We start from the raw sequence: 25,925 nt of genomic DNA, 5'->3' as shown, positions 1-25,925 counted from the left end.
CGTAATTTGTTGCTTTCATTGCCAGTTGCTGTTGTCACCGACTCATGAGCGTTGGCGATACGAGTTAAGGTCCTCGTACGTGTCTGCTGCTCAAGTGCATCTTTACACACTTAGTACATCCTCCCACACGATGCCGTAAGCGTGCTACAGTAGGTTCGCCCCTCGCTTCCTATACCACTACCTTAAAAACTAACTAATGTTTTACGCTCAGAAGCAAGATGACCTCTTTGAGGAACATAAAGTTAGCTCGGTGCGTCAGCGTATTCGACATAATTTGCTCGAACGATACTACATCACCGAATGCAGCATTCACGGAGGGGAATGCAGCAACCGTCAGAAAGATCTACATTATTCTTTTCGTTTTGTCGCATAAAAGGCATTTCAGACAGGGAAGGGTAACGGTAATGGTAACGGAAACAGAAACTGTATATTACCGAAATTGGAGATGGGAACGATAACGGAAACGCATACCACGGTCCTCCATTACCGGAAACAGAAACGGAAACGAAAATTATCGTCCCGTATTGAATTCAGGTAATGGCTATTCCTGTTGTGCGATGACATTTGAGTGATTTTTCATTTTATTTTTGTATTTTGATTACTCCATTCCCTGTTTTGCTCTATATACTACACGTGAGCATGGAAACAAAGCGCAATCTTGGATCTCGATGGTGCATCCCTTGCTTATCTCGTCCCAGTCCTCAGAAGTCCATGACATCAACACATGACTATACTCCACCATAGCACGTGGATGACAGCCTACGATTTTTAGTTATTTCTTTTTACTTTTTTTTCATTTCACCGTGGCTATATGGCAGTATTATTTACTACTGAGAGTGTCCGCTCATGAATGCTACATTGGATGAAGGTTACGCTCATCTTCAGTTGGTGAACTCAAAGTGAGTGAAGACTGAAGACATGTTCCTACATTTTTTTTAAAAAATCTTGCAAAATGTGCGTATCCCAACGACGTAAAATTACTTGTGTAGTGCGTACGCGTAACAACGAAGCAGCATTTGGCTGTCCTCCCGCCAGCTCTGTAACAGCCTTTCCATTACCGGAAACGGTAACGGACACGTAACGGAAACGAAATTGAAAGGCTGGTATCAGAAACGGATAATGTAAACGAAAATATAGCACTAACGAAAATGGAAACGGTAACGAAAATACGTCCGTTACCCTTCCCTGATTTCAGATCTATAGGCGACCTTCTGTTTACAAACATGTCACGTCACGAGAAGACCGGTTCCAGGTTACATTTTGCTTTCGTCGGCATCAAGCGGGAAAAATACGTCGGCTGATAAGGCTGATAGTACCCACCTGCATGCTTTGCGCGGCGGCGTTATGTAACCAATGACGTTGGGGCTTAGGTCGTCTATAAGACGCAGCTTCGCAGAGCTGAGTACAAAAAAGGAAAACGAAAAACTGAATGTAACCCCCGCCCGACCACAAGGAACTTGCTGTGTCATAAGATGTTTTACCAAGAATACCCTGCGATACAAGATTGCGTCGCTGAAACAGGCGTAAAAACGATAACGAGAGTGAATGAACACAAGAAGGGTATCGAGAAATCAACAGATAAACAGAGATGACTTTGTAAACGCGGTTGCAAAAACGGGAACACTTAATTCATGTAAACCCCATTCCACACTGCCATTTCCCTCCCCCGTATGCTTCAAGCACACGACTGAGAGGCAGTCGAGCCCAGTAGATTCCAATGCACCCGATTTACCTCCGTTAAAGGCACGGACGAGAAAACGGTAGTGTGAAAACCGCTAACCGTGACATTTCGCATACGAAGAATGGTGGGGGTACGAACACATATACACTCTAAGAAAAAAAGGAGTACCTTTACTCCTTTTGGGGAGTAATTGCATTGCCACAAAAAATAGTCCCTTTCGGGAGTAAATGCACGGGAGTAAATGAATGTCACAGAGTGAAGACCGCATTCCACGCGCTGTCGTAAGAGCCCCAGGTACATAATTGGTGCGCATGCATGAAAATACTTTGAAGCAAACCGTCAACCGTGATATATCGAGTGATATAAAATCTTGCGCCATACTAGGGAACAATTTGCGAAGAAAGATGCGCTAACTGTTTCTTACTCTGTGTTGCTGGAAAATTGCTACGTTGTCTGAGTTATGCAGCCTTATGCCCTTCAAATTGACCAAGGGCACATATTTACGGTGACTGTTGCATTCAGGAGACCATTCGTGAAGTTTAGTGACAATTTGCAGTCCTGGGGAGTAAATGTCGGGACTAAATGTTGGGTTAGGGGAGTAAAATGGGGAGTAACTGACCCCCCAAATTGTTTTTGTTTTTCAATGCGGAGTCTTCCCCAACGAATAAAATGAGTTCGAAAGGACGACGAGCGCAACTGACCTACAGAGCGAGCGCGAGGGCTCTGTTCCGCACAGCTTTGAAAAATTGAAAATAAAAGAGCGTATCGGGCAGAGCGAGAGGACACCGTGACGTATGCTACTGCCCTCACGTGACCAGTGACGTATGGTGACACAGCTCAAGCATGTGTAAACGTCACGTGAGTTGCGAAGAAAATACGAAGAAACAAGGCACGGAGCCTCCAATACGTTACGCGAGAATTGTGTCGGCCATCTGTGGCTGCTTTCTCAGACTGTTTTTTGTAAATTCGATTGCGCAGCTATAACGCACCGCAGAGCGAAACTACTTTCCATGGTGACTCCTGGTAGACAGCTCGGCAGACAAGGGAGGATTTCGAGCGACGTTAAATGTCCCCTCATTGCTCCTTTAAAGCGGGTTCACACGAGACACCGGAGTTGGGATATATCCTCGTGACGCGAGCTTAACACAAGTGACGTCATGCGGACCAACGAGTCGTGGTCGCCGCTGTGCATTCACGCGGCACGTCCTGCGAGAGGGAACAGTCCACGTGGAGCTTACGCGCTCACGCTTGCTTGCGCTTTTGACTTGTATTTTTTTTTTAATGGAGTATCAACGCAAAAGGCTCTTTTCCCACATCTTTTTCTTGAAATGTACGTTGTGATACATCTCGTCCCCTACATTCCACAATGGAGGAAGTAGTAGTATTCCACAACTAATGAAATAAATAAGAAAATACTGTCATCGGAGTACAGCACAGGCTCCGCCGCCATTGCAATGGAGGAAGGAATAAGGTACTTCTTCCACTTAAAATGGGTGGGTGGTGTTGTATACGGTAACGCCCTAGCTCCCGACATAGCAGCAGACAGACCACCAACCTCCAAGAACAGTCAACTGATTGCTCTATCACCAAACAGAACAGGTTACATGAGTCACACCACACATGGCATAGCAGTGCCCTCTAGCAGCTAAGATGCTTATCGCTTTCTGCTACACCTTCCTTTTCTTTTTTTTCCCCCCACAATCCAGGGACTTCTAGTCTCAAAACAGAACTCCACTCTTTAAACACTAAATTTGCAAAACCCTTCAAACATGTGACATAATTCAAATTGCAGCTCTTCAAACTGGCAAAAACTTCAAATAAAATCGGCCCACCAAGTTGTTTATACGCGAGCCTTTCCGGTTGTTGTTTGTGACGGCTACTTCGCCTGAGTGTAGGTTCGCTAGGTTCGCTAGATTCCGCACACATGGTGTGCCCCTCCAATTCATCGTCCGACTGCTGACTTATCGCGGGCTCTTTGCCAAGGCCGTCGCTTTCCAGATCAGAGTCATCTGTATCCGAGGTATTTAAGCTGACGCTTACATCAGTCGTGTGGCTCTTGGATGGTAACTTTTCCGTCTGGACACCTCCGGATGTTGGCTCCCCTCCAGGTGCATAACGAATACGGAGATGATCTGCGTGCACGAACCTCACTTTCCCATGAAGAGAAGCCAGATAGGTGACTGCGCTGATCACACGGATGACTTTTCCCTTTGACCAGCTCACTTGTTCCCCTCTGACATTTTTCACCCAAACGTACTGACCCACTTGGAAGGTCCTCGATGGCGCACGCCTCTTGTCGGCTCTTCTTTTCAGCTTTATTTGTCGTTGTGGCGATCGCGGTTCTGTTCCCGTGCCCTCTGTCTGGGACGAGCCTTTCCCAGAGCTTGCGGTTTCAGCTGTACGAGCCTAGTCCGTGGAGTCCTCCCCAAAAATAGTTTCGCAGGCGAACAGCCCGTTGTGCTGTGTAGTGTGTTTCGATACTGGAATAAGAACTCTGACAATTGGTGCAGCAGGCTTCGCCTCGTTGCATTTCTGCGGTCAATGAGGAGACTTTTCAAGAGAGCTTTTTTAACTGTCTGTACGTTCCGGCCAAGCCATTGGATGGCGCATGATACGGCGGCGTCTTTACATGGATTATTCCGTTTATGCGAAGGAAAGACTCGAATTCGTCGCTGACAAATTGGGGCCCGTTATCAGTCACGACCGTTTCCGGTAGACCGAACTGCGCGAAAACGACACCTAGCCGCTCAATAGTTTTTCAGACGTAGTCGAACGCATGGGCACCACTTCCATCCATTTGGAGTAATCGTCCACCAAGATAAGAAGATTCACACCATTCTTGACAGCAAAGTCAAGATGAATTCTTTGGAACGGCCTGGTGCATACAGTCCAAGGTTGTAAAACAACCGGCTGCGCAGCATTTTGGACTTCCTGGCAGATTTCGCAGTTCCTAACCACGTTCTCAATCTCAGTTTCGAGACTAGGCCGCCACACATGTTCGCGTGGCCGCCACACAACGCTTTCATTCGCGATATGCCCGGATGTTGCTCGTGAAGCATCTGCAACGCTCTCTCCCTCAGCGTACTGGGAATGACGATACGTGTGCCCCAGACGATCCAGTTATCTTCAATTGTTCAATTGTTATCGTCTCTTTCCTCAGCCACCACGGTTTCCAATCTTCATCTGGCGCTTTCTTCGGCCACCCCGCTTGAACATATTTCATTACTTGTTGCAACTGCGTGTCCTTTCTCGTTTCATCTTGGACCAATGCGCAGTTTAGTGGGCTGGCTTCAAGCGGCTGAAAGTAGTTCAGCATTCTCTGCTTCCGTCGTTTGCAAGGGGAGACGTGATAGGCCGTCTGTGTCTCCTATGGACGATCCTTTTTGGTACCTTATCGTAAACTGGTACTCCGCAAGCAACAGCCTCCATCTGTGAATGCGTGCTGTAGCAATTTCTGAACCCGTGTACTTCGATCCACACAACAACGACGTCAACGGAGAATGGTCTGTCACGAGCGTAAACTCGCGGCCGTATAGGTATTTGTGGAATTTTTTTATCCCAAATACGAGAGCTAGTCCTTCCTTTTCTTACTGGGAGTACTTTTGTTCTGCTATGGTCATCGTGCGGGATGCGTAGGCAACCGGCTTGAAAATGTTGGGTTTTGTTTCTTGTGAGAGTACCGCTCCCAGCCCATACCCGGATGCGTCACATGACAACCGCAAAGGCTTGCGTGCATCGTATATTACTAGTACGTCCGCGCTGCACAATAATCGCTTCACCGTCACAAAACTAGTTTGACACTCTTTTGACCAGTACCATGGCGTACGTTTTTTTAACGAACTGTGCAATGGCGCCAGCCCGGTCGAAAGATCCGGCAAAAAGCGGGCGTAAAAATTGACTAAACCTAAAAATCCCTTAAGTTCAGATACATTCTTTGGTTTTGGTGCTTTCATTACCGCGTCAGCCTTATCAGTACAAGGTTTGATACCTTCGCCCGAAATTTCGTGTCCGAGATACGTTACAGAAGGCACAAATAATTTACACTTCTTTTCATTGATGGACAAGTGATACTCAGCGAAACGTGCCAACACTTGTCGCACTCTCTCCAGGCATTCTTCATAGGTGCTACCGCCTATCAGCACATCGTCGAGATACCACGACACTCTGCGCAGCCCTTTCAATACCTTATCAATTACAGCTTGAAAAGTAGCAGGAGCACTGCTGACACCAAAGGGCAACCGTGTGAACTGGAATAGTCCGAGGTGAGTATACACAGTTAAAACATGCCGCGATTCCACATCCAACGGTAACTGAAAATACGCTCTCTGTAAGTCAAGAATCGTAAAAACGTTACAACCACGCATGTTAGCAAACAAGTCCTCAGGTAGCGGCAAGGGATAATGCCCTGTAAGTAATTGTGGGTTCACTCTCAACCGATAATCTCCACAGATGCGAATATCTCCTCCTTGCTTTGGTACAACTACTAGAGGTGTACCCCACTTAGTGTTTGTTATCGGTGTCAAAATGTTCTTTTCCACCATACGGTTCAACTCTTGTTCTACCTTTTCCCTTAAGGCATATGGCACCATTCGAGGTTTACAAAAACAGGCTGAGTTCCCTGCTTCAGCACAAGCTTTGCCTCAAATCCTATAACAGTCTTAGGGTCCCCGACCACCGTCGAGTGCTTTTAACTTTTCTAGATCACAGTCACCACTGGTAACCCTGTTCACCGCTCTCCAGTTCACCTTTTAACTCCTGGAGCCAGTCTCTGCCCAATAACGTGGGTAATCTGGTCCCTCCACTCTGAACTATGAGCAACGGCAGAACCTTTCTTTGTCCTTCATGCTCCACCTGCACATGCATCACACCTTTGACCTTTACATTTTGACCAGTGTAGGTCCTTAACTTCTCGTTCGTAGGCTTGTATCTTTTGTGTGGGAAGAATTCCCTACAGTTATGCTCAGACATGAGAGATACAGCCGCGCCTGTCTCAATTTCCATGGCAATGTCCCGCCCTTCAATTTGCATGGTTACCTTCCGCGATTCCGAACTTGCCTTTTTCACGGACGTTACTATACAATCTATTTTCTTAAATTTCGGAACAAGGTTAGACTTGCACATTTTTCTGGTGTGTCCCTTTTTTCCACATCGAAAACACTGTTCGTTCATGAACCTGCAGTTCTGGGCAGTATGTTCTGTCGCACCACAACGTGAACATCCTGGTCCTTTCGGCTTGCTTCGCGGTGTAAACTTCTTACGGTGATCTCCTCCAGCCGGAGCCGTTGGTTTCCCAGCGTTATGAAGTCGATGCACCTCCGATAGAGCAGAAGTCTCGTTAACGCACGGACGCAGCTCTTCGGACTTGGCCATTGCCAATTCTTTAGCGGTGCCCACCTTGAAGCATTCGTCAAACTTCTCGTCATCGTGGTGATGATGGTGAAAGGGCTCGCCGTCGGTAAGAAGAAAAACAGGTCACGAGCCGGATCAGAACCAATGAGCACATTACTTACATCGGAAACGTATATAAAAATTCTAACACATTATCAACAAGGCCAGGGACTGTTAACTTGCACACTTCGCTGAACCAGCTTTTTTGATTACAACGGCTCAGCTCGCATCGACATCAGCCCAACGTCAGCTCGCCGTTAATCTTAAGGCGCAGATATAGTCCAACGTTTTTTGCGTCGCAGTCAGCGACAGCCGAAGTTAGACACGCCAACCAAAGCGATCCGGGAAATATGCGTTTATAGTCAGACGCGCGTCAGCAGTGGCCTGTGACCGTTGCGCATGCGCAAAGTCGCTGTGACTGCAGCAGCGCGACTGCGACTGCGCTGATCTGGCTGCGCGAGCGAGGTCGGCGAAAAATAGAACATGTTCTATTCTGCGCGGGCGACGTCCAAGCGCGTTGAATGCCGCCGGCCGCGCTAGCCACTAGACCATAGAGGGTATGATTTCCCTCGGCGTAGCGCAACTGTGCAGCGCGCGTACGCGCCGCACAGTTACGTCGGACTATATCTGCGCCTTTAGATCTCGACGCTCCCTTTATTTCGGTTTTATCAAAAGTGAATCGCAACCGCATCGTCTACAATGAAGAGCCAGATTGCCGGAGGGGGTATCTTTTAGGGAGTTGGCATGCGCAGCGTACATGGATCATCCCCGAAGTCGACTTAAGACGGTAGGGGTGGCATTGCGCTGTTGGAAGCAATTGCGTCGTTCATATTATTGTGCGACGGAGACGCAATGAAGCCCATTGTTATCGTCAGCTTAGCGGTATCCCTCTCGATACTTGTTATCCATTCATTCATTCGTTCATCACTGGAATGAGGGACTGTTATCTCCAGATTCATATGTGGTGGAGGTACGACAGATCTTGGCCGTCGCATCCACGATTGACACAGGAAGCTCGTTCGGGTCGTTTCCTATCGAGAATGTCGCTGCTTCCGAACAATGCTGATGATCACTCGCTGGCGGTTACTCAACCATCTGTCACCCCGCCTCCGCACAGGCATCGCGACAAGCGACCATATTCCGGTACGGATTCGGCGACCTTTGACGAATGTCTTCATTATCATTCATTCGTCCGTTCGTCTCTCGAATAAACAAGTGCCTTCTCCTTCTGCACAATGCTCGAAGCGTACGAATGGATGATGATTATGATGATTCGGACTTATTCGAGGCTTTTCAAAGGCGGAGTTGGAGCACATCATCAACCTTTCTAGTGTTTTTCTCTTTTCTACTCTACAAACAGACATGTGTGCACACCGTAGGGTTGCGCGACACCCCTGTAAAACACCTCATTAGTATTATAGTATTGATTCTTGGGCGTTGGAGCCGTACGTGTTTGTGTCGCCCATGTTTGTATAGACTGCCTCGGCTAATTATCGTTGTTTACATATTAGCGTCATTGTTTTTGCGCATAGTAATTAATTTTTCAACACGTGCCGATGGCTGAATGAGCTACGTTTCTTGGGTACATTCGTATATAAAACAGAGAGAAAAAATATGGAGGCCCTCAGACGCCAATTGCATTCACTGTTCCAACACTCTTCTAGAAGGAGACGACAGACCTGTTAGCAGACCGTGTGTCGACTGCAGTAGCATGGTTAATAGATAATTGTTTTGCGTTCACTGCTAGTATCAAGGAAATCGAATGATGAGAGAGCGAGAGATTTCACATAGTGTGAAAAACCAAAAGTTTCCTGTGAGCAGCACTATTGGCGCTCCGCAGGGCATGACTCCGGACAATTTCGACCACCTTTAGTGACAGCACACTCTCAGCAAAAAGCGTAGAGTAATCACACCTTTTGGGAGGTAACTGGCTTGCTACATACGTTGCGCAGAAAAGCTTGTAAAGTTACACCGCATGAAAGATTGTAACATTTCCACATGCAGCAGGTAAGTAAGCCACCTATCGAAGGGCGTAATAATAATAATAATGATAAAAATAATAATAATAACATTAATAATTATTATTATTATTATTATTATTATTATTATTATTATTATTAATGAATAATAATAATTTGTTAATTATAATTATTGAATAAATAAGTATAATTATTTGGAGGTACGAGTATTCAGGTTTTCATACCTAAACTTAACGTTTAAGGTATGAAGTGTCTCTTCACACCTTCCGTGGAAAGTCTTATCGCTCGCATTATTGTTCATCTCAGCCATAAAGAGGGAAGCGAATAATCTGATTATTATTATTATTATTATTAATTTGGGACTCTACGTTGCGAGACGACTGTGATCATGAGTGACGCCACAGTGGCAGGATCTGTGGATTAATCTTGCCTACGTGAGGGTTCTTTTATCGAGCGCCGAAATCTCCAAGTTGTCACCGTACTCAGCGGTGTTTGAACCCGCGATGTTAGGATCAGCAGGCTGACACGCTATCGACTCAGCCACCGAAGGCGGCTGAAGAGAGGCAACATATGTGTTAAATGCACATAGTCGCAAGATTTGCAAGATTTTATCACCTTACCGTAAAGGTGGTAACGAGGGTAGTCACACCCCTTGTGGTCCTGAACAAGGAGGTAACGTACGCATAAGGTGGTAACTCGTGGAACTACCACCTTTCTACACCTTTTTTTCTGACAGTGCAGACAGTAACGTAGTACGATATGTAATATGGTGTAGGAGTCCGCACGGCGGAGCGTTGTCTAATGACCTTGTTACTCGGACAGCAATGATTGACACATATATGATTACATAAGGCTCCGCCCCATGGGTTCACACAGCAAGTACATCGACGTTCATCTTGACGTTGAAGGCTGCCCACCAGCAGGCATGCCTGGGGAGCAATCTCTCAATGTACAGAGTAAATTCGTTTACGTCACGAGTCACCTGATTGGCCTTCCCATCGGGACCATGAACGTCGCGAAGTGACATCGACCACCCTTGTTTAGCAGTTCGCTCTTTGAAGCAGGGGATGGTTTCTGGAGGTTGTGGAAATGAGCAGAAATCTCTCTGCCGCTACAGGTCAGCCGCCATCGACGTTACTTCGCCAGCGCTCCTGTTATAGTACAACACACCGCAGCGAAAACTAAAAAAAAAAAAAAAAAACTACACGTAAGGGCATTGCTGTGCTCCCCTAAGGAGCTCCCTACGCACGACACAGCTGATGTGATTGGGACACTAGTAGTGACTCATAGCTGAAAGCGTCATTCCGTGGCGAGCCGGGATATGTCGACACAGTATGAGGTAGTTGAGTGACGTTTGCTGACGCGTTGAAGGATGGAGAGAGATTGGAAGGTGTCGCCCCTTGACCTGATTTCGTAATAATTAGGCGTTTCGGGTACACAAAGCCTCGCACATGTTTAACGCTATGTCATCATCATCATACACTCTGAGAACACTGCCTAACTCGTTCACTAACGACCAGCATTCAGAATGATAGCGCTCTGTCTCCTGATTTGCTGAGGACGAGTGTAGGGACGAGTATTATTCCTTGTGCTTGTCGACCATATCCAGCAACAACAGCAATTTTATTGCAAGATGATGAATGGGACCATAGCCGTATTATATCTTTATGTTCCCTTGTTAGAGTGCAGGTGTTGTTGTGCATATTTCCGTCCTGTAAACCCTGGGTTTTTACCTGGTTTTACTGGGTGCTGTTCTTAGAACAGGTCCTGTCAGTAGTTGCGGGCCCCCTTAATCTGAGCCAGAACCGAGCCTTTACGAGCACACGACATGAGCCAACTGTTCAAGTATTCCAACTGTAGCTAAAGTCTTTTCAACCTGAAAATGCTCGTATCTTTCTTTGCTTGGGAACTGATTTTCTGTGTTTGCTCTTTTCAGCGCTGCTCGGACCTTCGGGTATCGGGCCCCGCATTCCGCACCTTCGCCCGCACTCTACCTCCTTTATCGAAGGTGTCCAAGTCGGTCATGTCCCTCCTACGCTACTTCAAGTGGGACCAGGTAACAACAACCTAGACTGCGCGCCTAGAATATTTGAAATCGCGTCGAATGCCAGGAGAGCTGTGTCTCTACATAGATTGTATGTACACCTATAGATCACTCTGGTTGTGTCTGACCGTGCGGACAAGCGTCTAATATCTGAGGTCCTCGTTGGACTTGCCCGGGAGCACAACGTCACCGTCCAGCACACATACTACGTGCCTGACAACTACAGGGATGACGTCAACGGGACTGTCAAGAAGATCGTGCTCGATTCCCATGCCTCTACCAGGGGTAAGTCTTACAGAGAAAAACCTGAGATCGACCGCTTATCGTTGAACTAACGATATCGACATGTACCGTATTTTGTTATTACGTACACACGAATTACGTCGCCGAGCATATTTCTTCTATACTGCGTTTGCTCACACAAAGACTGTGTGGGCATTATCCTTAGGGGTCATTATCTTGTCATGAAACGGATTGACACCAGCAGTATAGTTGACTTTTGTACCGCATATGAGAAGAAAGCCTTGTCACTCGCATTAATTGCTCATCTCAGTCATGAAGAGGGGAACGAACACTGTGGTCACGCTTGTACAATCACGCTTTGTACAATCCTTGTAGATTTTTTTTTCTCTTTCTGACTCTGGAACTGCCCCTGAGTTCACTCCTATCAGCCAATACCCTTCACAACACTACTTTAACTGCTCACGTTGGAAAGACTGATGGGAATCTACTTCTCCACTTGAATCCGACCATCTTCCGAATTTTTCCTTCAGTATTTCGTTAACATTTAAGTTTTTCTACAGTAGCGTTGATGCTACTATTTTAATTGAATTCTAACTTTTACAATAGACAATCGTTGCCACCTCAGACCAATATTTAACGGTATCATTGCTTGATCGTCGAATATAAAAGAAAAAGACAACAGGTTTTCCCTTCCATTTTAGTCCAGGTGCCATCTGAATTAGTTAATCCGGTCGCCATCTGAAAAAAATCCATATCCTATTCAGTTTAATTCTGGTGCCATCTGAATTAATCCATGGTGTTTTTAAGCACTATAACCATGTATTCACACGAGAGACATCTCCGCAGAATATTCTACACACATGTAGTGGAAGGAAAAGTAAAAAGATGCTGACGGGACGTATGGGTACTGCTGGGTCTTATGTTGAGCATTCGCACCGCGCCGAGATATCGGGAGTTGGAGCGGAAGTATTGGAGACGACACCATTGGTCATGTCGTCTGCTAAGGAATGTCTTGTGACTGATCTGCAGGATATTCCACGCGGTTAGCAGAGCGCGATAAGGCATGATGCTCATAGCAGCCGACACCAGTGGTCCCGTCGTCTGCGAAGGAATATCTTGTGACTCTGCCGCAGGATATTCCCTGCGGTTTGAAGAGCACGGAAAGACATCACGCACATACTGCAGTTTAGTCACAAGATATTCCGTAGCAGACGACAGTACCAATGATGTCGTCTGCTATGTGAGTCATGCTTTTCGTGCTCTTCTAATCACGCGGAATATCCTGTAGCTCGGTCAGAAGATATTCTGTAGCAGACGACAGCACCAGTGGCGTCGTTTGCTCTACTCCCGCTCCAACTCCCAATATTTCGACGTCTTGCGAATGTTCAACATAAGAAACCGCAAAACTTCAGTCCCATCACCAGTTATTTATTTATTTTTACTTTTCCTTCCACTAGAATACTCTACGGGTATGTCCCGGGTATGAATACACGGTTATAGAGATTATTTCAGATGACACCCGGATTAAACTGAACGGCGCCTGGATTATTTCAGATGGCACCTGGATTAAATCAGATGTCACTTGGACTAAAATAGGCGGGAAAACATGTAGTAGCACTTCAAAACGCTACTACACTTAAGTCGAGTCTTCAACTTCTGAAACATTGCGAATGCTTCTCCTGCGAGAGGACTCCTTTCTGGCAACCTTATAGATCTATTCCAAATTATTACATCTTATTTGCGCATGGCCTCATCTGTGTTTGTTTCCACAAAAGCTCGAAGCTGCTTGAAGTTAGGAAGCCTCATGAACACGCGGTGATGAGACATTCGCCTGTGGGCTTCTTTTTCCCTCCAAATCCACGTGGCAACCAACATCTCTAAAAGGCTCAATAACCTGCTGCTCGTCAAAGCAGAAACAGGTGTTGAGGGGCGGCGTGAGTGCCCTCGGCTTTGCGAGTGTCTCTTCATACACGAGCAGTCTACTCACGTCCGGCTAACGAAAACGTGTGGCAGGCGCAGCACTCAGTGACCTTCGTATGAGGGGTTCGAGTCGTTTCTGCCTAACTTGTGTCGTCGTTCCTCTGCTGCAGGTTTTTCTTTTTTTCGTGATGTATTGGTATGCTTCGCTTAACTTTTCGTGTGCAATAAGAGCGCCGTGTGTTGTTGTGTGAATCCAGTGCTGGACTAGTTAAACATATTGATAAACACATTGTGGTTTAGCATTGAATTCGGAAGATAGTTTCGAGAAATGTGAATACACGATATGAAAAACTGGGGAATAAATGTAGGGTAACGATATAGCGGAATCCAGCTTATTTGGGGACGAATATTAAAGTCGTGGCTGGATTTTTTTCTTTTTCGCCACTTCTGCCCGTATGTCGTAATTATCGTTTATTTGTTGTTGTTCATCCCGTCCTTTTGCAGCGAGAGCGTTTTACGGAACAGCTATCCGTACGCAGTAGTGCCGGCATACTTCGTAGCGCGCGACGCAGCGCTTCTGCAACAATAAGTACATCGACATTTGCGTTGTCGAAAATAATGATACTCGTTGACAAACTTGTCAGTCAGTAGCAAACACGAGCGAGTTCTTCGAAGAAGCCAAGCCACATTACCCTAGTATCCCACGCTAGCCGACGTCCCGTTTGGCTTACCTTTCCTCCTTTTTTTTTCTTCTTTGTTCTAATAAATATATCCCCCCCACCACCACCACCACCACCACCACCGCCACCACCACCACAATATCCCCTTCTGGAATCCATTCATCACGACCTTGGATCTCGCTGCACGAGTGATGCAGTACTAATACCTTTTATGAATAATATAACGTTACATTTTGGTGTTATAACTTTCATGAGTACAATGACATCATTATCATTGGGATTTGTGCTCCATAAAGGCACAATGGTTTCAAGTATGCGATGTACATTTTACATATTTAAGAAGCAATATGCGCAATATCTGTGAACATGTTCCTTGAGTATGCGTCACCGAAAAAGGATGGCTTCGAACAATTTCCCTCGTCTTTTTTTTTTTTTTGTTCAAGTGGTAGCGTTTCTCTTTTACAAGAAATGAGCCTACTTTTACACCTGTTGTGAAGCTGCAGGCAATCCATAGGAGTAAGCACCCCCATTTTTTGCCGCTTCAGAATTGCTCCATGAAAGGACAGGGCTGTGAGCGTCGCTTCGAAAAGCTTTTTGCGTTGAAAGGGGGATCACGTTAATGGAGGTCGCGTGCTCTAGGCCGCTGTTGTCTCGCACTATAAAAGGCGACAGAATATGCAGCCACGTTGAAATATTATTACGTTATGTCACGTATTTCGCCTCCTACATACAATGCCAAACTGGCTTGGAACGGTACATCGGAGAGTGCTGGACCAGGGAGAGACTTGTTTCATTGCGTACCTTTCTTGCGTTGCGCACGAAAACGTGCGGCCTTTATGTTGATGTTAACGCACCTGCACCATCCGATTTCTTCCCTTAATTCGGACGATCGACGTGCTTTACGCACATTGAAATTTCGGCACGAAGGTCAAAATGTGCGGATCGACCAGAAAATGTATATACACACACAGGACAAAAGAATGAGAAAGAAAGCGAACGAAGAAGAACACTAATGTAATTTCAGAGCAAGACCCATTGCAAGAGCCTTTCGAATAGCTCACTCTACAACGTCGAAACATTCGGTGAGTTGCTGAATGAGGTAATACATTCTTCGAGTAGGTTGTCAGTGGTGAATGCTTATGTCAGACACTCTAATACTCGCTCAGGACATGCATGCACCTGTTGCTGCTCGACTGCGTTATTGGCTACCTCCTCTTACAGTACGAACACTTTGAATTTTCTTTGATATGAAAGCACTAGGTTACAGGGGCACCAAACGTCTTTGCGAACATTTTCCATTTATCATGCTCCATAAAAGAACGTAGCTCACGATATCCAAATATGACATTATTGTAGTCCTGGCGAGCGTATTTACCAGGAAACAATGCCACTGAAAAAGCGTAATAACAGCGCGACTCCCTCCTTCCTTGTTGGAGAGCAGCTTCGTTACGCACGTCGCACGTGTAGCAACGTATAACATATACGGACACATATAACAATGACGGGCCCCGCTGAGACAAGCTGCGGTGCGCGGGGTGGACCGATTGTGGGAAAATCGGGGTGACCAATACAGCCCCGGAAACATCGTGCGCAAATGAAATGGAATGTTGCGGACTTGTGGTACGGTTTGAAGCAGTGGCGTAGTTTAAAGGGGGCGGAGCGTTTCGGGTGTGTAGCACCCTGAAATCCTTCCTTTGGTAGTGCATCTGGAAGAGGGAAACGAGGGTGAAACCCTCCTCTCCCATCTATAGTCCCCATGTCCCCATAGAGCCCCTCCCGAAGTATTGTTCTAGCTACGTAATTGGTTTACACTTGCCGTCCTGGGGATTCTAATTGGAAAAATGTCTCGCATTTCCCTCAATTCCCATTCCAATATTGTTAATCTTAAATGTGACGTATATTTGCTTTGGTTGATGGAGCGAAAGCTTTGGTGATGTCGAAATGCGATGTGGTAGATTGTCAACAAGGCATCGGAGGGCGGAGCATAAGCACGACATAGCGCAGTGATTATTGTGTCGCTTTGGAGGCAGGACGTACATTTCGCGCCAACGATTTTCCGAATACGTTCACCGTCGGCAACGTAGCACGGAGGAACAAAAAGGTGTACCTTGTAAAACAGTTCATTTTATTAATTCCTTTCACGCCTTTTAGTGAGTCGTAGGAATGTGAACGATTGTCGAGAAAATAACAGTCCGACGGGAACCCTCTTGACGAATCACAGGCGTGATATGGGGGGAATCTTATTAACCCTGTCAAATTTTAAGCTTTTTGCTGACTCTTCACCGCCATCTTTTACTTGAATAGCCAATCCAGCACGCACATATTAAGCATAGTGCGAAGCGTATTACTAGTCCAAAAGACCTTGAAGCAGGGTTTACTTTCAAACGAGTCATGCCGCTGCGCAATAATGTTGTGTTCGCAGTATGATGGTTTTCGTATACCTATCAGTTCTGTGTAAACTCGTTGCGTCGACGACGTTCATAGTCGCTGCACAGCGGTGCCGGTCCTCGAATGAGCTATACGTACATCGCAAACACGCTTTGAGTAGCAGAATCTTGCCAGCTAAATCCCATTTCCGACTGCAGTCTGAGTTCTTGGAGTTTGCGCACTGTTTTTGGCTCTCCTTCCTAGTGTGGACCATTTGAACCTCTCACGAACTGTTGTGATTTTTCTAACTGGAAACAAGAAAAACAAAACGAAAAGAAAAATTGCTGCCAAACCATTCACGAACCATACGTTTACCTCCTATTGCATTGCTCCATTGTTACATATTTCGTAGGGGCATCCCAAGTTCGCCTGCATTTATTTCTTTTTTTCAGGCCTCGTGTTTTTCGTGTATTCAGTCAGATGCGTATACGAAGAGGGGAGTCAAGTCCTGTAGATCACATAAACAAAATACAGAAGCCGACACTGAAGATTTTTGTTTAAGTTTAATTTGTACAAGCTTTCGCGTGGAGGTCCACGCTTCCTCAGGTACAAAGTGAAGTGGTGACACACATAAGTATATATAGTATAGACACTGCTGTACAAAGAAAGGGAAGAGGAAAGGAGATATGGTGCCACATGTCTGTGCACAATGAATAGCTGGGCAGACGGATAAGTGACCTCTAACCGTTTAAGAACAGTAAAAGGTGTTGTTGTGAACAAAAAGGCTCGCCAACCCAGTTTCGCGGAAGGGGGGTCAGGAGTATGGGAAACGAGTGGCCCAGAATGGACAAAAGGGAAGGTTACGGATTATCTAACGGAGTACCAGACGATGACTGAAAGTGGGGATTCAAGAATTGTGCACAAATAAATATAGATATATAGCTACTAAATTTACATAAGCGGATATAACGAGCCAGGACTAAGATTCAGACCATTTGGTGTGAGACACTTGAATTGCGAAATTAAGTAGGACTCTCTATTCTTACGTTTAATGTCGGTGTGGAACCCAGATTCTAGCAATATAATTTTCAAATCCGTTTCAAAATCGTGATTAGGTTGATTGAAGTGAATGGCGACAGGAGTTTGGCGGGCATTTAGGATATCAAATTTGTGGCCATAAAATCTTTTTCTCATTGTGTTGGAGGTTTCACCGATGTATTGTAAATTGCACTTGCTGCAGAATATCAAGTAACAAATATTGGGTGAATTACAGTGGAGTGAATGACGAATTTTCAAACAGAAGTCACCCAAAGTGCTACGGGCAATGGTGGACGGCGCGATAAATTTACAGGTCTGGCACCGTGTACTACCACAGGGATAACAACCCGGCGAGCGCTTCATCATGCATGATGACGTGAGGATGTCGCGCAAATTTTTCGATCTACGGAATGCTACTAACGGGGGAGTGGGAAAAATTTCCTTTAATTGCTCGTCAGCATGTAATATATTGAGGTGGCGTCTAAGAATGGAATTGGTATTGACAAGTGATTTATGATATGTGGTGGATAAAACTACATTACTTAAGTCCTCTTTACGTTTCGGGGTGAATAAGGACTCCCTGGATAGGCTAGATGATTTGGCAAACGAGTCATGGATGAGTTCAAATGGGTAATTTCTTTTTTCGAAATCAGATACCATTTGCTGAGCATGTTTTACAAAATCAGTCTGATCTGAGCAGATTCGTTTCAGGCGCAAGAACTGACCATATGGAATACTCCTTTTCTGGTGATTGGGATGATAGCTTTCATAGTGGAGATACTGGCGCTTGTCCGTTGGTTTCTTGTATAGTTCAGTGGTCAGCCTACCAGATTTACATGACACTGTCACATCAAGGAAGTTGATGGTTGACCTTGAATAGTTACAGGTAAATTTAATTTTGCTATGCAGAGAATTGAAGTGATCAAAAAATGACTGCAGAGATGCCTCATCACCAGACCAGAGGACAAAAATGTCGTCGATGAACCTGAGATATATAAGTGGCTTAAGGGGGAAAGAATTGAGGGCTGAGTTTTCAAAACGACCCATGAATAAATTGGCATAATTAGGTGAAACCCGGGAGCCCATGGCAGCGCCATGAATTTGGACGAAGTGTTGATCGTTGAATACGAAGTTATTACAGCTAAGAACTAGTTCTAAAAGGGGGATGATAGCGGGCATGGGAAGAATATCGGAAGGGTGAGAATTAAGGAAGTGTTCAACAGCAGAGAGACCTTCGTCATTGGGAATGTTAGTGTATAGCGAAACGACATCCATTGTTGCCAACAAAATGTCACCATGGTTACTGAAATGGTCATGGACAGCGTTAATTTTGGAAAGGAAATCGTTTGTGTCTTTGACAAAGGATGGGAGAAGGGGTGGGATGTGTTTGATGCAGTGGTCAGCAACTAAGGATAATTTCTCTGTCGGTGTGTTTATTCCTGAAATAATGGGTCTCCCAGGGTTATTGGGTTTATGAACTTTGATCAAAAGATAAAAATTACCTGGTGTAACGTTCTTAGGACGCAAGAATTTGGAAATATGGGACGGGATAAGTTTACTAGTGACGAGTTCATCAATTTTCTTATTAATAAGAAGACAAAAGGAAGGGGTTGGATCCTGATCGATAGCTCTGTAGAATGAGCGGTCACTTAACTGCCTGTCTGCTTCCGCGATGTAGTCGGATGTATTGAGAACAACTATACCGCCACCCTTGTCCGCTGGTCTGATAATAATGTCATTACGGGCTTTAAGATTTCGTAGCGCTACTTTCTCACAATTAGACAAGTTATCAGTGTGTACAATAGATTTCGAATAATTTGTCTTGATATCCTTGTGAACGGCCTTGATGTAATTGTCAATAAGGGGGCTAGTTCTCGAGGAGTCCGGCGTCCAGCTAGAGGGGTTTCGGAAGGGCGCGGCATCTGAGCTAGGTTTATCGTGAAAGAAGGTTTTCAGGTGCATTCTCCTACCTAAGTTGTGCAGATCGTGCAGAATTTCAAATTCATCAATATTACGCTCCGTAGGTACAAAACTGAGACCTTTTGAGAGAACACCAAGTTCAGCCTCGTCGAGGGTCACATCAGAAAGATTAAAGACGGTGTTATGGCCAGCCTTCGTGGAAGATGGTTCAGAATTTATCACGTCACAAATGCATGCCATGAGAAAAAGATTTTATGGCCACAAATTTGATATCCTAAATGCCCGCCAAACTCCTGTCGCCATTCACTTCAATCAACCTAATCACGATTTTGAAACGGATTTGAAAATTATATTGCTAGAATCTGGGTTCCACACCGACATTAAACGTAAGAATAGAGAGTCCTACTTAATTTCGCAATTCAAGTGTCTCACACCAAATGGTCTGAATCTTAGTCCTGGCTCGTTATATCCGCTTATGTAAATTTAGTAGCTATATATCTATATTTATTTGTGCACAATTCTTGAATCCCCACTTTCAGTCATCGTCTGGTACTCCGTTAGATAATCCGTAACCTTCCCTTTTGTCCATTCTGGGCCACTCGTTTCCCATACTCCTGACCCCCCTTCCGCGAAACTGGGTTGGCGAGCCTTTTTGTTCACAACAACACCTTTTACTGTTCTTAAACGGTTAGAGGTCACTTATCCGTCTGCCCAGCTATTCATTGTGCACAGACATGTGGCACCATATCTCCTTTCCTCTTCCCTTTCTTTGTACAGCAGTGTCTATACTATATATACTTATGTGTGTCACCACTTCACTTTGTACCTGAGGAAGCGTGGACCTCCACGCGAAAGCTTGTACAAATTAAACTTAAACAAAAATCTTCAGTGTCGGCTTCTGTATTTTGTTTATGTATTCAGTCACCATGCCTTTGCCTGTAAAGCGTGCTTTGCCCGCACAGCTCAATCGTCATGCAGTGATGCATTTCATTTTCACGCTGAACCTGTTTCGCTGCAACTAAAAGCGCCTACAATTCCAAATCAGAGCCGCCAGGTTCATAACTTCAAATTACTCACGATTCACAAGTGTCTCCGCTCTCAAAAAAGATAATGGCATCCAAACATTAGAAATCCGGAGGAAAATATCCCGGCTGTGTCTCTTACATAATCTTTATTATTCTCCATGTTTCGAAATTGACTTGAGTTTGCTTCCTCCGCCTCATCGATTTGCGCGTATTCATCATGCATGTTACATTACCCGCCCAAGGGCTCGAACCACTACATTTATTAAATCACCCATCCCATTGGCCATCTCAGAGTGGGACACATTACCATCTTCCATAGTCACGATTAAAGATGCAGCACTGTTTAAGGCTGCTTTGTCTGATTTCTTTATCTAATTAACACTTATAATATCTTTGTTATCTATGTAAGATTGTTCTATTGTTGCTGTTCATTTTGGATGCATCAGTTGTACCCCCCTTATGTCATGCCCCTTCGGGCTCTTAAGGTAAACAAATAAATAAATTGCGAGTCAACCCAGGTGGCGCACTAACAACGATGAGGTTCATTCACACAGACACGACACGCTTAAAATTATACAGAAATTCCCTTTACATTGCCTCCCCCCCCCCCACACACACACCGACAACCTCCAAGATGAGGTATGACCTAAAATTTCACTTACCCGACGGTCACGAAACGTCCCCCTTATCTTCCCTCTCGTCTCCTCTTTCTTTTGGTTTTAACGCTTTTAGTAATACAATGCATTGCCAGCAGGCGCAGCTCGACTTTTTAGGCGTCCCTGTTTGCGTGTCAAGAAATCAGCTCTTTCAGTGCTTGTTTCGTAATCTGAGTCTGTAGCGTGTTCCAGGAAAGAGGCTAGTGTTGGAATCATCCACGGGAACAACTTGTCGGGCGGCCCGTGCGCCGTGCATTTATTAGCGTGTAAAAATTGATGGCATTGGAGATGGTGCTGCTCGCTACAGGGCTCCCCGTCCCCTTCGAGTGTCTGAGCTGGGTGTGGACGGGGCGGGACGGAGGTAGACTGGCGCGGAAGAATCGGAGCAAGCTGACGGGGAAAGCGTTGGAGGTCGTGGACATAGTCGGCCGGGAGCACAGGCTGCTTGGGTCGTCCAGGGGACCAGAAGTCAGGGGCAAACGCAAGGTCGTGCCGAAAACCAACTCTGCAGCAGAGCATGCGAGGCAGTGCTTCGGGGCAGAGTGAATGCCAAGTAAGAGAAGGGGCAGATGGTCAACCCAATGAGTCCCGATCTGTCGAGCGAGCGGTCTTCAGCTGACGGTGGATACGCTCGCCCAGCCCGTTTGCAGCAGGGTGGTACGCTGTTGGCCGTAGGTGGTGAACGCCGAGGAGTACTATGAGTCGCTTGAAGAGGGCAACCTGGAACTGCCGGGACTGGTCGGTGGTAATGCGAACGGGTCAGTCGCACTCAGCGATGCAGACGGAGAGTATGGAGTGCGCCGCGGTATCGGCAGTTGCGTCGGGGAGGGGAACCGCTTCCGGTCACCTTGTGTAGCGGTCCACGATAGTAAGAAGGTAGGGATGGCCGTGGCACGAGCGTACTGGACCGACGAGGTCCACGAGAAGGTGCTGAAACTGTGCGTCGGCCAAAGGAAAGAGATGAACGGGCGTCTAGGCGCGACGCGTGATCTTCGCCTTCTGGCAAGCAATGCAAGCCCTCGTCCAACGGCGAACGTCGGTCTTCATTCCCGGTCACACAAAGCAAGATCACAACAGGCGCGGCGTGGCACGGATGCCAGGATTGTTGATGTTGTGGAGATCTTGAAAGGTAGTGAAGCGCGGGGAAGGCGACAAGCACCGACGGCCGATGGGGCCAGAGGCGTTGCACATTATGTGAGACATAGGCGCCGACTGCGGAATGGGGGGGGGGGGGGGGGCCTGCCCCCCGAAACATGAACTAGGGGGGCGTCTCCTCCTCCGGGGAGTTCCGCTAAGAGACTGACACCAACCTTTGGGGCTCGGCGCGCCCGGGTCAAAAGAGCGAAGAGGCACCAACCCCAAAAATGCATTTTGCAATTTGTAAAATATGAATCCGCCCACCATCGATCATTATCACAGTAGAGGCGAAGAAACATAGAGGATGAAACAACACATAGCCTGAATTTCGCCCACTGCAATCAGATCAATGAAACGAAGCAGTCGAAAAGGCACCAGCAGCTGCCGGCCTTTGGAACGCATATCCGTTGGGAGCGGGTTCAACTCCCGCTGCGCCATTTCATTGAGCATATTCATTATATTGCGCGCATTTCGGGTCAAACACCGAGGACTCACTGCATTTTGTTCCTTTTGCACTCAGTTTTCAAACGCGTAATGCCTTCAGTTGTGCACATGTTCACTGTTTACGTTTTCTCTGTTTTTGTTTTAATTTTTCTTGATTTTTTTCTGTTGTTCCTTCCTCTTATTTCTATACCACTTCTGCATACGTCACATAGTCGGCCCAGGGCGCATACTAACGCCCTGTCCCCCACTCCTTCCTGCTGTCCTCTCTCCATCAGTCCACGTCTGTACGCCGCTCATAGCCACAGTTGCTTCGCGGTGCTAACACGGAATTGGAATTGGATTGCATACATCATAGGGTCCCGCCAGAGTGTGTGATTCTTCAGCTTTAGTTTTGTGTTTTCACACTTCATTTTTCTTTTCCTTTTATTTCCTTCTTTTTGGTTTCTTTCGCTTTCTTTTTTCTTTGCCTTTCCTGTCTTCCCCCACGCCAGGGTACTTACTTCGCGGCGCGCCCTTGCCCCCCCGTGAAAATGAAAACTCTCCGCCTCTGATGTGAGATGACGAAAAGGGGTAGAGGCGCCTTCTCAAGTTGCAAGGAATGCTTGTTCGTGTCGGAGAGAAGCTGACGGAGGGTATCATATTCTGCTTGTGCGGCGGCCAGCGTGTCGAAGGTCATGACGGCCGAACACGTGACATCCTCGAGGCATGACAGTGCGTCGGCCGCAGCATTCTGACTACCACGGACGAAGTGGATGTCGGTGGTGTACTCCGAGATCAGCGAGAGACGACGGAGATCAGCAAGAGAGTAGGTGTCATAGGCTTCTCTTCAAGACAAACGTAAGCGCTTTGTGATCCGTGAAAATGTAGAACTGCCGTCCGTCGAGGTAATGCTGGAAGTGCCTCAGAGCTTAGCAGATGGTGAGGAGTTCACGGCTAAAGGTGCTATACTTCCCTTCAGATGGCTTGAGCCGCTGCTAGAAGAGAGTCAGGGGGGTGCAATCACCACCGGACTGTTGCTGTTGGAGAACGGCGCCAACGGCATGAGACGAGGCATCTACCATGAGACGTGTGGGTGCCGAAGGCACCGGATGTAAGTGCATCGCGACTGAGGCAAGGGCCGCCTTAACTCTTTGGAAGGCATCGAGAGCTTCTGAGTGAAGAATCAGATGGGAGATGGTCTGTGTGCGTACGAAGCATGTCAGTCAGCGGCTGCAAGAGGTCGGCACAGTGTGGTATAAAGCGGCGATGAACGTTTACCAGGCCGATAGACTTTAGCAGCTTCCACAGGGAAGAAGGCACGGGGAAGTCTCAAAGGGCTTGTATCTTGGACGGGACCTGCGAAATGCCTTCTGCGGAAACATTGTGACCGAGGAATTCCAGCGATGGAACGCCGAACAAGCATTTGCCGGGATTGATGACAAGGCCGTTCTCGTCCAGGCGCTGGGACAGCTTGCGCAGGTGTGCTTCGTGTTCCTCAGGAGACATGCTGGCGATGAGCAAAACATCAAGGTACGCCAAAAAGAATGGAAGGCCTCGTATGACCTCGTTAACAAATCGTTGGCAAGTCTGCGCGCGTTTCGAAGGCCGAACGGCATACGGAAGAACTCGAAGATGCCAAAAGGGTGTGATAATGGCGGTCTTCGGTATGACCTCGAGCGCTCCCGGATCTGGTGGTAGGTCTTGACCAGATCGATCTTGCCGAAGGTTGACGCAACAGCAAGGCCATTGGTGAAGTCGTAGCTGTGCGGCAAGGGAAAATGGTCTGACACCATGCTGGAATTCAAGGCCCTATAGTCACCGCAAGGCCACCAATCGCTGTGATCTTTCTTCGGGATCATGTAGAGCGGTGATGTGGCTGGAAGATGGGCGAATCAGTCCCAGCTGCAGCATGTGATCAAACTCGTGGTGAGCAGGCTGGAGGAGTTCACCAAGGAGGTGGCGTGGGCGGATCACGGCAGGTTCGGTGGTCTGGCCATAGTGCATTACGGTGTGCTTGGGCGTAATCTCAGGGTTGCACGGCTGGTGACGGCGGCACGATAGCGGCGTAGCGGGACGCAGGCAGCACAATACGAATGGCGGTAGAGGTCACCAGAGGGTGAACCAGACACCGAAAGAGTGGTCAGGGTATCGGTCACCTTTTTACGCGAAATACTCATGTTGAGTCCGAAATGCTGGAGGAATTCAGCGCCGAGGATAGGGTGGGCACGTCGGAGAATACAAAGACCCACCGAAAGAGCCATCGCAGGCCGACGTCAATGGCAGGGGTACGCAGGCCAAAAGTCGAGATGGATGAGGCGTTCACGGCTTGGAGGGTAGCAGAGGACTTGCGGTGGACGCGCTCGGACCGTGTAGGAGGCACATGAAGGCTGGCATCAGCCCCCGTATCGACCAAGAACCGATGGCCTGCGACCTGGTCGGTGACGAATACACGGCTTGCCGCTGGGCCAGAGTCGTAGGCCACCGCTATCGACTAGCCCCGAAGTTTCCCCTCCAGGAACATGGCTGGCTGCACTTGAGGGCGTTGTCACCAAACTTACTGTGGTAATAACATCTATCCGCCTGGAAGGTCGGGCTGCAGGAGGGAGAGGGGCAAGGACGAGAAGGAGAGCGTCGGTACCGTAGACTTCCGTAGAAAGGTCTGTGCGCATAGCGGCAACAGCGTCCGTAAGCGCCTTGACTTGCGCTTGCAGAGCAATGAAGGCAGGGTCAGACGGGCAAACAGCAGCGATGGTGTCAGTCCGTTAGAAAGGTGCTGCAGAGGGGACGGAGCAGTCGATGATGCGGTCGGCCAAGTGGGCAAGGTTATCCAGGGAGACCTCGCCGAATCCGGCCAGTACCAAACGGAATTGCTGCGGGAGCCGCTGGAGGAAGAGCTCTCGCAAGAACGAGGGCTGAGTATCAGCCGAGTCTTCAAGGAGCTTCTTCATGTGGTGGAGTAACTGGGTTGGCCGCCGATCGCCCAGTTCTTCCTCAGATAGAGGTTGACGGAGCCGGTACTGCTCGGTTCACTCGGCGCGGGAAAGAATAGCGTCCTTTAGCCGATCGTAGGGGTAGGCCGGCAGCGGTGAAGCCAAGAGGAAATCAACCTGGTCTGCGATTTCAATGGGCAGCGCGGAAACAACGTCGAGGTACTTCTAATCGTGCACCGAAATACGCCGAAGTGCGTGCCTCAACTTGGGAGAACCAGGCCCGGTTATTCTTGATCCAGAAGGGAGGGAGCTTGGTTTCGCACCCGACTGCACCGATCGGCGGATAGTCACCAGCATCTTGGGCCGGAGGAGACGCTGGGGCTGACGACACAGTCTCTTGACCGTCTATTGAAACGTTGGGTCACCAGTTTGTAGGAGCGTGTTCCGGTAAAGAGCCTAGTGTTGGAATCATCCACGGGAACAACTGTCCGAGC

General features: G+C 47.2%; 1 protein-coding gene across 4 annotated transcripts in view; it reads left to right on the top strand.

Annotated features, from left to right (window-relative positions):
• LOC135391614 (guanylate cyclase 32E-like) overlaps window positions 1-25,925 on the top strand; it is a 548,591-nt gene that overhangs the window by 324,378 nt on the left and 198,288 nt on the right. For 3 of the 4 annotated variants that reach the window (XM_064621932.1, XM_064621934.1, XM_064621933.1), the window contains exons 4-5: window positions 10,985-11,104; window positions 11,200-11,377. In XM_064621932.1, the coding sequence (XP_064478002.1) occupies window positions 10,985-11,104; window positions 11,200-11,377 (298 nt within the window). Of the gene's footprint in view, window positions 1-5,911; window positions 5,944-10,984; window positions 11,105-11,199; window positions 11,378-25,925 lie in introns of those variants that run through there. The other variant, XM_064621935.1, reaches the window with a different exon arrangement.

This window comes from Ornithodoros turicata, chromosome 4 (genome assembly GCF_037126465.1).
Source record: "Ornithodoros turicata isolate Travis chromosome 4, ASM3712646v1, whole genome shotgun sequence".
Taxonomy (NCBI): Eukaryota; Metazoa; Arthropoda; class Arachnida; order Ixodida; family Argasidae; genus Ornithodoros; species Ornithodoros turicata.
The sequence above is the reverse complement of the archived record's forward strand: the minus strand, read 5'-3'. Positions and strand labels throughout refer to the sequence as shown.